This window comes from Sphaerodactylus townsendi, linkage group LG03 (genome assembly GCF_021028975.2).
Source record: "Sphaerodactylus townsendi isolate TG3544 linkage group LG03, MPM_Stown_v2.3, whole genome shotgun sequence".
In the NCBI taxonomy this organism is placed as follows: Eukaryota; Metazoa; Chordata; class Lepidosauria; order Squamata; family Sphaerodactylidae; genus Sphaerodactylus; species Sphaerodactylus townsendi.
Genome location: NC_059427.1, coordinates 94,577,260 through 94,591,040, shown reverse-complemented (window position 1 = coordinate 94,591,040; position 13,781 = coordinate 94,577,260). Strand labels below are relative to the sequence as shown.

Sequence of the window (13,781 nt, the reverse complement as noted above, 5' to 3'; positions counted from 1 at the left end):
CCTCTATTTAAATATTAGGAACATGGTCCCACCATGGGGAAAGTTAAGCAGCCAGACATCCTTCTTCTCCTTCTCCTTGGATTTCCAAAAGGCTTTTGACAAAGTTCCTCACCAGAGACTATTGAGAAAACTCAGCAATGAAGGAATAAGAGGGAAAGTCCTCCTATGGATTAAAAACTGGTTGAGGAACAGGAAACAAAGGGTGGGTATAAATGGGAAGCTCTCATAATGGAGAGATGTAGGGAGTGGTGACCCCCAAGGATCCATTTTGGGACCAGTGCTCTTTAACCTATTCATAAATGACCTGGAAGTAGGGGTGGGTAGCGTGGTGGCCAAGTTTGCAGATGATACCAAATTATGTAGTGTGGTGAGAACCGCAAAGGATTGCGAAGAGCTCCACGCAGACCTTGATAAATTAGGTGAGTGGGCTAAGAAATGGCAAATGCAGTTCAATGTAGCAAAATGCAAAGTGATGCACATAGGGGCAAAAAATCCAAACTTCACATACACGCTACAGGGGTCGGTGCTATCAGTCACAGACCAGGAAAGGGATTTGGACGTCTTAGTTGATAGTTCCATGGGAATGTCAACTCAATGCATGGCAGCTGTGAAAAAGGCAAACACTATGCTGGGGAGAATTAGGAAAGGAGTTGATAATAAAACTGCAAGGAATGTCATGCCCTTATATAAAGACGTGGTGCGACCGCACTTGGAGTACTGTGTTCAGTTCTGAGTAAGCCTACATCTCAAAAAAGGATATTGAAGAGATGAAAAAAAGTGCAGAGAAGGGCAACAAGGATGATTGGAAGGACTGGAGCACCGCTTCCTTATATGAGGGAGAGGCTGCAGCGTTTGGGACTCTTTAGTTTGAAGAGGAGACGTCTGAGGGGGAATATGATTAAAGTCTATAAAATTATGCATGGGGTAGAAAATGTTGACAGAGAGAAATTTTTCTCTCTTTCTCACAATACTAGAACCAGGGGGCATTCATTGAAAATGCTGGGGGGAAGAATTAGGACTAATAAAAGGAAACACTTCTTCATGCAACGTATGATCGGTGTTTGGAATATGCTGCCACAGGAGGCGGTGATGGCCACTAACTTGGATAGCTTTAAAAAGGGCTTGGACAGATTTATGGAGGAGAAGTCAATCTATGGCTACCAATCTTGATTCTCATTGATCTGAGATTGCAAATGCCTTAGCAGACCAGGTGTTCAGCAGCAGCAGCAGGCCGTTGCTTTCACCTCCTGCATGTGAGCTCCCAAAGGCACCTGGTGGGGCACTGTGAGTAGCAGAGCGCTGGACTAGATGGACTCTGGTCTGATCCAGCAGGCTAGTTCTTATCTTCTTATGTTCCTGAAGGTCCAGGACTGCAAGTTGCTTCAACAATGTGTGAATCACAGCTTCATTGAGGAGAACAATGACTGCACATGTGTGGAGAAGGTAGCTGTATGCTTTATGGAATATGCAAAGGCCAGCAAGTGGCAGTTCACACACATTAAAGACCCAGCCAGGGAGGGAAAGGGAGAAAAGCATGAGGGCTCCACTTCACACCTGTCAGCTTTGCAACTAGTTAAAAGTCATACTCCAAGTTTTATAGATCTTCATATGCTAGATAATTACCTTACAATATTAAAACTAGGTAAAACATAGGATATTTGAGCAATTTCTTAACAATCTTTCAGCAAGCACAATTAACCTTAGCGAAAAAGAAAAAGCAAAGCATGGATGCAGGTAAAAAAAACGATGAAAGTATTATGGTGCACTGTTTTTCTACTGAGCAATCTTGACTGAAACGTACAAGCAACTGGTCAGTGATACGAAAGCTCCTTGATATACTTTCAGGTGGTCTAAAAAGCCTACAGTGTAATAATAACAGGGGAGGGAGGGAGATAGAAATAATTTTTGGAAACAGGCTAAAGTGAGAGGGAGTAGCGGGTTTAAGAACAACCTGTGCTTTACAGATAAGCAGGGATCTCAGTCATTACCCTACCTACACTGGCTATTATCCCATACTGGTGACTCCTCCAATACAAACTTTTGATTATTTCAGATATTTGTGAACAGTCGTTAGCGGGGAACCAAAAATACAGTGCCTTGAATCACTGCTATAAGCGCGCCACAAGCTGTCGTACAGTTACTTCGTGAGGCTCCCGGCTTCTCGCTGCTTATTGAAGCTTCGCGCATTTCCCCAATCGACATTCACAATCGCCGTCACCTGCATATTTTTCTAAACTTTGTTTGTAAATTATGCAAATGGCACTGCGCCCGTCCTTTCAGCCGTTTACCTTCGCCGTTCGCTTCACCAACGGGCACTTGCAAACAGGCGAACAGTAACAGTAGGAGCCGCACCGGCGCCATAGCACGTTGAGAAAGCCACACCGCCGCCGAGCCTGTACCCCGCTTCCAGCCACCTCTGGAGTGAGTCTGCGCAAGAGCTCAAGCGCCTTCCCGACGCCAACGCAATCTGCGTGAATTTTTGCCCTTCTGCAAGTAGAGTCGTCGTTGCTTCCGTAGACTGCGGAGGAATGTGATCGCGAAGTTTTTCTGTCTTGTTTTAAAATCGTTGGTTGTAGGGCACTCAGCATTCGTCCTTTGGGGCTGTTAGATTCAAAACAGCAGTTTATCTAGTTGATATATTTTTGTTATTCCCCCAAAGAGCTAAGAAATGCTGGTGTTTCCCCACCTCCAGTTTAACCTTAAAATAACCTTGTTAGGTACGTTAGGTTGGACTGGTCTAGGCTACTGGAGATTTGAACCTAGGTCTTTGAAGCGCTAGCCCTGAGCAAGCACAGTGGAGTGGCTCTGTACTTGTCCTTCGTTAGAGTGCTAATTTTGTTTGGTGTGTGTGTGTGATCTGTTTAATTGTAAAAATTAAGATGCCACAAGACTTAACACTGAAACAACTGCCCTTCTGGTTCATAATTTATAACCTCTCAAATTACACACACTTTCTGGCTTTCCTGCATTGAGGTTGCCTACCATGTCCAGGTAAGAATGGGTGCAAAAATAAAAGTGTACACAAGCACAGGTGAAGGGCACACAAGTTTTGGCACTCCCTTAAGAATCACAGTTTTCCAATGAAAGCTTCCCAAAAATAGCTTCCCTGACCAAAAAAAAACCCTTGTAGATTTTAAGGTGCTATGTTGTTATTTTATGCCTTTGACTTGTTATCAGTGGCCTGTTTTGTTTTCATATTTATAATGTATTATTTTTTAAAAAAATAATAATTTGTAAGCCTTTTTGAGCAGGACTCTAAAGATGTTGCTTATAAATTCATTAAAGAAATAAACTATAAATTCGTTAAAGAAATAAGCATTTGTACTGGGTTTTTTTTCTTTAGTAGCATACATCTGTTTGGCGGCGGGGCGGTGGGGGGGGGATTATGTTTGAAAGTTGCCGTAAACTGATTTAGCTATATCAGATATGTATAAAAATACCAACCAATAACATGTCAGATTAGCAGAACTAGAAGCTCTGCCAAATCCATAACAGCAAACATTCAGGATCCTGTGCCGTACAGATCAGTTAGCTCTTAATACCTTTTGAACCCATCATACATATAACTAGGGTAGCTTTTATGAAATACAAATTTAATGCTAATACCTGAAGGTCAATGTTAACAGGATTAGCACTCAACTACACTTCCTTCCTACCTAAACAATCCCAGCAGCTACATTATCAAAAAGAAAAAAGAGACATAATTTAAAATTAACCACTGGCGTAATGCCCATTGGGCAAGGTGGGCAGCTGCCCAGGGCATCACCTTGTGGGGGGCATCAAAATGCTGGGTTCGTTTTGGGGTATTATTTTAGTGGTTTTCCAGTTTTGGCCTGCAGGGGGTGCAGTTTTTAGGCTAGCGGCACCAAAATTTCAGCATATCATCAGGAGGCTGTCCTTATGCTACCCTCCAAGTTTGGTGAGGGTTGGTTCAGGGGGTCCAAAGTTATGGACTCCCAAAGGGGGTGCCCCTATCCCCCATTGTTTCCAATGGGAGCTAATAGGAGATGGGGCTACAGTTTTGAGGGTCCATAGGGCAGTCTCCTGATGAGACCCTGAAAGTTTTGAGACTGTGCCTTCAGAAATGTGCCCCCCACAGCGTGCAACCCCCATTGACAGCAATGCAGAAAACTCAATGCAGAACAAAGATTCTTGGGCAAATTTCTAGGATGTTCCTGCAGGGGGTGCATTTTTGGATGTATCGGCATCAAAATTTCAGGGTATCATCTGGAGATGATGGGACCCCCCCCCAATTTTGGTGCAGTTTGGTTCAGGGGGTCCAAAGTTACGGACCCTCAAAGGGTAGCCCCCATCCTTAGCAAAGAATGGGGGATAGGGGCACCCCCTTTGGGAGTCCATAACTTTGGACTCCCTGAACCAAACCTCACCAAACTTGGGGTGTAGCATAAGGACGGTCTCCTGATGATATGCTGCAATTTTGGTGCTGATATGTCTAAAAATGCACCCCCTGCAGGCACCAATGTCCTGGTGCAAAAAATTGGTCGTGGTGGAGTGGCCGCCCATGGGGGGGGGGCATCCAACTCAGGTTTTGCCCAGGGCTACAGTTTGCCCAGGGGTGCCTCATTACACCCCTGAAATTAACACAAATACATAATATTAGGAACAGCTACCTAACATACCATCTGGACTTCATACACAGCCTTCAGCCAAAAGTAAAGGTGGAGTATAAATATTTTAATAAGTTATTGAAAATAAATAAAATGCTGGGATAGGATCAATTGGATACCCACTCAAAGCTGAATCCCTTTAACACGAAGTGGAATATATAGCAGTTACCATAGTGCCACTGCCCTAACCAAGTCAGAGAGGCCTGTTTTAGGATTGGAAAGTCTGAGATTCAGCATCTATCATAAATTCCCATTCCTATATTAAATGAAGCACTCTTATCTATAGTAGACTTTCCCTATCTGAGAACTACACATATTCTCATGGGCAGCCTTTTGTGCAGCATTATCCTGAGGAACAACATTGTGAAATAATGTAATATTTCTTATTATCAGGAACTGATTAACAGAATTTGAGATATGAATAAGTAGTTGGCCAAGAAATATGTTGCTTTTTGGTTGAATTGCTGGCCTGTTCAGCATCCCATTTGTAAGTTTGTCAGTTAATTTGAAAGACAATAATACTGTGTGTTGAATGATCTTGGAATGAAATCTATATGTCTGCTCTGAACCCATTCCTATGTTGCAAGTTCAAATACTAAATTGAATCATATGCCCATTTTCAAAGGGGAGAAGAAAATGCAGTGCACTGTGAACACTGATGCCTCATAATGGCAGACTATAGGATGACTTGTCCCACTTCAGAAAAGAGCTTCTGTTTGACTTCCCATGTCTTAAAGAGGACCAGGAGTGAACAAACCATTTTAAATACTGCACTTTATCAATTTTTTTCCTTTTCTGAGGATTTGGCCAATGTGATCCTTAAATCATTCAGTGGTTCTCAACCCGTGGGTCGCGACCCCTTTGGGGGTCGAACGACCCTTTCACAGGGGTCGCCTAAGACTCTCTGCATCAGTGTTCTCCATCTGTAAAATGGATAAATGTTAGGGTTGGGGGTCACCATAACATGAGGAAATGTATTAAAGGGTCGTGGCATTAGGAAAGTTGAGAACCACACCAGATCTATCAATGACAGTGGTCAGTTTTTATGTTAATATGCCATCTCGAAGGGCTTGAGGGTAGTAGCCACTCTTTATAATTTATGTAAGAAACCTTCAAAACAACAGGAGGATGGTTTCATCCCTTAGTGTGAATCAGCCAACTGTGTGGTGAAGGGCAGAGTCTGCTCAATAGTAAACATCAGTGCTATGTAACATTTAATTCAAAGAGAAAAAGAAAATTCTCATGTAGCTCTTCATATTTACATGTCCAGTTCTTTTTAATTATCACATTCATTAGATTAATCAACTAAAGTGTTAAGTAATTAATAGGTAGGGATCAATGTTAATAATTTGGGGCAAATTTTAAATGTTGAACTGCAAGAGAATTGTTCACTATTTTATTTTTAGACTATTTTAGACTACACATGATTAGGCTAGAGACTCAAAAATAATAGAGATGCAATCTCTTTCCTATTAAGCTTTGGGGGTTTGTACTTCATATTATTTTACGCTTCATTCAGTATCTAGAGAGATACTGAGGTTTAGCTGTGTGGGGAGGAGACAATGATGTCTACTGCTCTAAGCTTCTTTGGAGGAGAAAGTAAGGAGGGATTGTACTGGGTATCTGCATTTATTATAAGAATGAGTTGTCGCATAAGGCAGAACTAATATTTTGCACGCAAAAGGTTCCAGATTCAGTTCCTGGTATTTATTTATTTATTTATTTAAACATTCATATCTCACTTTACCTCACGTCTCACTGTGGCTTACCCATCACAATTAAAGCATTACAATTTTAAATTATTAGATTTAAATCTCATAAACTGTTTTCCTCACATAGGATAACTGCACTTTATGGTGGTGGAAAGTGCTGTCAAGTTGCAATCCACTTATGGTGACCCTGTAGGGTTTTCAAGGCAAGAGACATTTACAGGTGGTTTGCCATTGTCTGCCTCTATGTAGGGATCCTGACTGGTCCAGCCCTGCTTAGCTTCTGAGATCTGATGAAATTGGATAGCCTGGGCCATTCAGGTCAAGGGACTTAGAAGTCATGGCAAATAAAATTGCTTGAAGACTTCTAACAGGGTTCCATCAGGCTCTGGTGAACACCAAGTGAAAGAACAGCCAGCAGGTGGCAGCCTGAAGACATGATGGGAACAGGGAATGTAGATGAAGAGATAGTTGTTTAGATATATGAGTCCTAGGGAGGCCATGAAGGGCTTTATTTATTCATTGTATTTATATTTTTATTTATATCCCGCCCTCCCCGACAGGGCTCAGGATGGCAAAGTATACAATTTCCATACAACAATAAATCAACACAGTAACATAAAAACTTAAACAGAAAATCCAGCTGCAGATGGCAAAAAACAAAACAAAAAAACTCCTTCCCCTACTGCACCCATGGGAGGCCAGTAATGATGACAGTCAGGCCAGTTGGCTAGTTGGGAATGCCTGGTGGAAAAGCTCTGTCTTGCAGGTCCCGCAGAACCCATTCAGGTTCCGCAGGGCCCTGATCTCGCTGGGGAGCTTATTCTACCAGGTAGGACCAAAAAGGCCTAGCCCTCATAGAAGCTAGCCGGACATCCTTTGGGCCAGGGATCTCCAGTAAGTTTCCCTCAGGTGAACAGATGAGGGATGTAATGGAGCAACATGGGGAGAGGCAGTCCCACAGGTATGCAGGTTCAAGACCGATCACACAGCCTCAAAGGTTAACACCAACACTTAAAGGTTAGCACTTTAAAAGTCATAACCAACCTCCCTTACAATAATCAGGCTTCCACATTCTGGATTGTCTTCAAGGGCAGCCCAATGTACAGGACTTTACAATATTCCAACTGCAAAGTTATGGGATCAGCTTGAGCAGATTAGCTGAGCCTAAGGTAGGAGAAAGCTTGGCAAACCAGGTGCAAAGCTATTTGAAACCTGCTCTACCAAAGGTAACTCCAAGCCATTCAAGACAAGTGGCCCCAACCTATCTTAAGCTTTCCCAACTAGAATCACCTCTGTCTTCTCTAGTTAAGCTTCACTTTGTTCTGACAGCCATTTGACCATAGCCTCAAAATTCTGGTTCAAAGCCAAGATGGATGAAATAAAGAGCTGGGTGTCGTCCTCATATTGATGATACCCAACCCCAAAGATCCGAACAACCTAATTCAACAGCCTCATACAGATATTGAAGGACATTTATGAGAGAACAGCATGTAGCAAGTTTCAGGAAGTCTTTTCTAAGTGAGATCCTGACAAACCACTCCCAGTCAGAGTAGATCATTTACTGAGAGAAAGGCCAATAGAATGGTCTGACTCTATGTGGCTACATACAGTTAAGTAATTTCTGTATTCTTAAACGTAAAATCAGCTACCGGTAAATACCAAAGTCCTGCAGACTCACTGAACAACTGAACACTACACATGAGCATAATGTTCCCGCTTGCTCCTTTTTTCCTTTTGTCATAGCAAACATTCACATGACATTTAATTGCAGGCACACTCATATATTTGACAGTAGCATCCTGTATGTCTCTTAAGAGTCACCTCCTACCACACTGTCAAGCCTTCCAGTTAAGATCCTCATCCCAGGCCATGTACTTTGTGACCTCACCTACAGTGAAAACTAGAGACAAGGCTTTTCTTTTTTAGTGGTGGTGCTTCATTTCTGGAATTTCTGCCTCCTGGAAGTTTACCTTGTTTGTTTGCTTTTTGGCCTGTTTTCCATGTGTCTTATGCACTGTGCTGAAATTGTTTCATTATTGTGTTGTGATGTTCTGTGCTGGATGTGTTTATTGCTAATTGGATTGTTGATTTTATTATTGATAGGTTTTATGTTTTACGTACACAGCGGCACACCTACACATCCCTATTCCCCCTCCCCTCAGATGGAAGGTCAAATTTTCACATTTAATTAAGTGCATTGCATACTGCCACTGTACATGACAACTGCCTTGATTGTTTCTTTAATCAAAAGGATACATAAGCCCTTGAAAAACATTATAAAAATGAACAAAAGAGTTGCTTATAATCTACGTTTTGTTTAGGGAAGTGGGGGCGTAAAATAGAGGACGAAAGGAAGGGAGAACCAGTAATGCTAGATTTAGGTGGATCCTCTAAATCTAACATTGGTTTTGTCTTACAGAAACAGTGCAGTTGTTAATTCAGTACAGAAGAATGCAATATTTGTTGCACTGTATAAAAACAAACTGATAAAAACGGGACAGAAATTATGTGTGCGTATTAGCATTCTGATGAAGAGAAGCTGTGATAAAGAATCTGACTGCAGGCCTTCTGACTCTGCGATGCTGCTGCCAGTGATGTATTGGGAGCTGACTCCAATTGCACTACTTTCAAAATAGCCTCAGATGGCACACAGAGGACAGACAGAGAAGCAATTCACAATGCAGGCATAATGTTTCCACTTTCCCAAGAGGTTAGGATATCACTTTGCATTGCAGAATGATTCCAGGTGAGTACGTTTTTCTTCTGTTGAAATGAGAAGCCCTGATTGCACATGTGGATACACATTTGTTAATTTTGTAAAAATGACAAATCCTGATCATCCTGTTCATTTCATTCATACGAAAAATGTGACTTTCCACAGGATTTGGGAACCTCATACAAGATGTATTATGGTGCTTCAGCCAAGTGAAAGGAACTATTGATGCAAGGGTCACAGAAGGTGAGTTTCCTGTTCCTTTTGCCCTTGAAATCAAATAGAACTTGTTGTCCTGTTGCAATTGCCCAATGATGGTTTTGTTTCATATGTTGCTAATATACTGTATACAGGTATTATGGCTGAGTTTCCAGTTTCAGGTGTATTTGGCCACTCAATTAGCCTACCTTTAAAATGTGAGCACTTTGTGCATTCACAGTTTTTATGCACAATGGTGGCTCAAGGAATTAATCATTTTGGCAGAAATCCTTCACCTATTTTTATTGGAAATAGTTGGCTTGTTTCTCCATGACAACCAGATCAACCTATCTGTTACACTGCATACACGTTGTTGCATTTCTTGTCAGGAGATCTGGGAAAGGGAGAGTCACAAGAAATTATTAAAAGTGACAGGCACAGAAAAATAATATTTGTTTCTAGGTTATTTGGGGCCTTTCTACAATATCTATCAAAAGTACATGCTGTATTTATCCAAGTGATATCCTTGTATGCCTATTTTTATTGATTGTAGCTCAGTATTGATGACTGTAGGTACCACCTGGTCTTACTGCATTGTCTCCACTCTCCACCTTGTAATCCATTTTCCATATTGTTTATAGTATGCCTTGCCTTAGGTAGATAGTTGTTGCCATTGCTCCCTAATTCTGTAATCCAGTTCCTACTGCATTGTTCACTGGCTGTTTTAAACTGTTTGATTGCACTGTTTATATTCTATAATCTACCTTGAGTCTCAGCGAGAAAGATGGATTATAAATAAATTGTCTCCACTCTCCACCTTGTAATCCATTTTCCATATTGTTTATAGTATGCCTTGCCTTAGGTAGAGTTTCCAGTTTCATGTAATCAGCTCAGGACTAGATAGAGCAGGATTGCTTTATCCCTAGTTGGTGTTAGACCATGGACAAATAGAAACAATCAGAAGACTAGAATTATTCTTCTTCAAACAATCTTTGTGATACAAAGATTCATTAACACTTTTCTAAATCGTAGTATATTACATTCCTGTCTCTTGGGGGAATGTAATTGCATGAAGCAGGACTGTAATTGGCATTGGTCTTCCTGAAATATATGGAAGTGATACTGAGATACCCTTCTCTTCCCCACCCCCATCTTTTGGAGGACTGAAAAGATTTATGAACTTCAAGTCAGAACTGTAAGTGAAAAAAGAGCGAAAACTCGAGTACCATTAGGTTGCTAAAGGTTGAGGGAAGCCAACTGTAATGGGCCATAGCTTCCCCTCGCAATGGACTAATAATGTTAATCAATATATTGAATTTACTAAAAATGGATATTAACTTTATGACATATAAATTTAATTACTATGGAGGGAGGAGAGTGTTAAATTTTATTGTTCTGATACACTAGGAACAAGGTAATTAGCCCTATTACACTCCTCTCTAGTGTGGTTTTTATGGTCACATTGCTCAAGTCTAGTTCACTCTTTATTTACCATGGGTTCCAGGAGAGAACAGCCTCCATATTGGAATGACTGTAATGTGCAGGTCTCATTTGAGTTGATTCTACAATTGTTTTGCTGATAGCAGTTTTCTGTCAACCTGCTAATCCTGAGATCATGTCTTGAGCAAGCCATTGTATTTCTAATTTTAGGGGAAAAAATAACCATCATCCCTGACTTCCAAGGCTAGCTCTAGGGTCAGCTGACACCTGTCAATAGGTATTGCATCCTTCTTGAATAGTCTAGAATTTGACTGCAGATTTACTGAGATATTGTATTAAGAGTGAAGTTCTGGAGAAAGATAGCCAATAATGAAAGGTAGCATAGAAGACTGCTTTCTATCATTCTATACGTCTACTCTAAAGTGTATAATGGAAAAAGAAATCATTAGCAATTAAGAAGCAAATCTAACATTTATTGAACACATAATTAAAGCCTTTGAGATCGACAATCTAGAATCTCAATTATTTGAAAGTATCATTAAGGCAAGAAGAATTTGCTCCTCGAGCTGTACATAATGCCAGGGGAGATAATTTTGTTCTCCGTGTACTATTTTTTTCAAGATCATAATGAGGTTCAGAGATATGGCCCAATGTATTATCCACAAGTCAATAGTTAGTATAGTTATTACACATTAAAGTGGCATTGACAGCTTGTTTAATTATTTTCTTCATGTGAAAGTGTTTTTTTAAACGAGGAACAATAAATATGAAAAACTGGCAATATACTTGTTCTAATGACTTCTCTATAACATTTTTATTGAAGATATGATGCACACATCTTTCATTTTGTAAAATGTAATTGACAGCTGCAAATCTAGTCTTTAGAATCTTGGATAACTATCTACAGGATCATTGGATTTGACTGAGAGCCTGATTTTATTGACTTCTTTTTTATGGCAGTCGCTAATTGCTTTCCCCGTTTGCATCCTGCAGTTTGCAGAGAAAGCAAAGTGCTATTACTTAATACAAACTAAGATTTCAACCTCAATAATTTAAGAAGGGGCAAACTACAGTGAGATGTGGGGTAATATTGTGACATCATTTAAAAGACTAATGGGTTTACACCTTGGGAATACTAACTTGTGTAGTATCTTTAGCACAGAAGAAAAGAGAATCTTTAAGGAATACACAGGGAAGCCAATTTAATCAATAAACAAACTACAGTATGGAACGAAGCGCTTTACATATTTCATTCTCAGACATAATGTCTACATTTCTTCTGTCCCACAGTGTACCACCAAATTAATCTATTTCAACAGATATTCTGAAGGCTAATAATGTTGTTTTATGGCATATACACGACCAAATTCCTGTTGTCTGTTTTATGCAGAACCATTGGACCTCCTTCATGCTCACCATCCTGCACTGTCCCATTTTAGAAACTTCCCAAAATTTCTTCCAGGAGCTCTACTGCTGTCATGCCACTTTAGACAGGGACCTTTTTCCTGTCTTTCCCATCACATGGGTGGGAGGGGGGAATGCCTCACACAGTTTTCTCTTTGACACCACAGAGTGTTTTCTTTTACATGTGTAAAAGTTGGCTGCATTGTACTGGCACTTCAGCACTTACCACAAAATAGATTTGCTTGGTAAGATGTGCCAAGTTGAAAGACACATCTGAAGCTTGAATTCCATGAATTTGCTGATCCACCTAGCCCAAAAACCATGTTAGAGAGGGGAGGGAATGACAGCAGAACAGCAGAAAATAAGTATCAAATAGATTATTTTAAAACAATAAGACAGTTTTCAACTGAAATAATATTTGATTGCCCAGCTCCAGTGGTGTAGTGCCAATGGGGAGGGGGGGTGCGACGCCCTGGGCAGAGCCACGGCGGAGGCTTGGCTGGGCCGTGGCGGGGGCATGGCAGGGACGGGCAGTGCTGCAGCAGGGGCACAGGGTCTGCGTGCCCTGGGCGCAGTTTCCCCTCACTCCGCTTCTGCCCAAGTCCAATATCATTTTCGAATAATGACGTCATTATTAACCATTTTAACTTCAGCAGGAATATTTTATATGTAAATGACAACAAAATTCAATTAAATTGGGAGCACTTCTATCTTCTGATGACTGATATTATTTTGGGAGTGGCATCCCGCTCAAACACCATTTTACTAGACAATTCCATTTCCACCCATCTATTTCACATACACATACCCCCGTTACTGTTGAATCATCAGGCAGCAAGTGAAGTTAATATCTCAGTTTGGACTTTGAAGAGTTGCTGCCAGCCATAGTAGACCCTGATAGGTCCAATGGTTTTACTCAGTATAATGTATATTTGTGTGTTCCTGACAGACTGCATCTTTAAAAGCAATGCTTTGGGGTTTTTTTTAATTAATGTGAATGATCAAGATGAATGCACATCTTTTTCTTTATTTTTCTTTCAGTATTTGCTCTTCTAGACTTTTTTAAAGCAACTGCTCTGAACAATGGTACAAATAACGCCTTACGGAGGCTTTTTAAAGTCTTTTCCGTTGATGAAATACCATAGGTAATTTCAAAGCTGACAATACTAAACAAATGAGATTCAAGCTGTGATAATTTCTCTGAACTGGTATTACACATTTATTTGTGCAGAAATCTGGAGGCAATATTGTGAATAGTTTCACTGCAAAAAGAAATCGAATGCCATCATTCTATGTAATTTCTTATCCAGATTTATATAAACTATTTCAGATACTCTGTATGAAGCACTATTCAAGGAACATGAATACTTGTTTTACTGTAGTGTGGTTCTTTTAATCAATTTTATTTTACGCATATACCTATTAACCACAATGTGTGGTTACAGGTTTACCACCATTTCTGATTGTGTGATGACAACTGAAAAAATCTCAACAGCTTCCTGAATAACTGTGCATAACACATTTTCAATTTTTTTTTAATTTTTCCTGAAGTACAACATTAGAGAGTATCATGGAGAAATTAGTTAGTGTTGTCTAAAATATCTAGTCTCTTAAACAGAGAAGGAATTGGTTCTAAAATCAAACTCTCTATAGTATGTGAATCCAAGGCAGATTCTGCATGGGCCA

The 13,781-nt window shown here is 40.4% G+C and overlaps 1 protein-coding gene across 1 annotated transcript in view; it reads left to right on the top strand.

The window, feature by feature from the left end:
* Positions 1–9,061: 9,061 nt before the first annotated feature.
* Positions 9,062–13,781, top strand: part of PPP2R2B (protein phosphatase 2 regulatory subunit Bbeta) — a 312,161-nt gene continuing 307,441 nt past the window's right edge. Inside the window, exons 1-2 of the mRNA XM_048487689.1 lie at positions 9,062–9,086; positions 9,222–9,299. Of these exons, the coding sequence (XP_048343646.1) occupies positions 9,077–9,086; positions 9,222–9,299 (88 nt within the window). The 5' untranslated portion in view covers positions 9,062–9,076. The remainder of the gene's footprint in view (positions 9,087–9,221; positions 9,300–13,781) is intronic.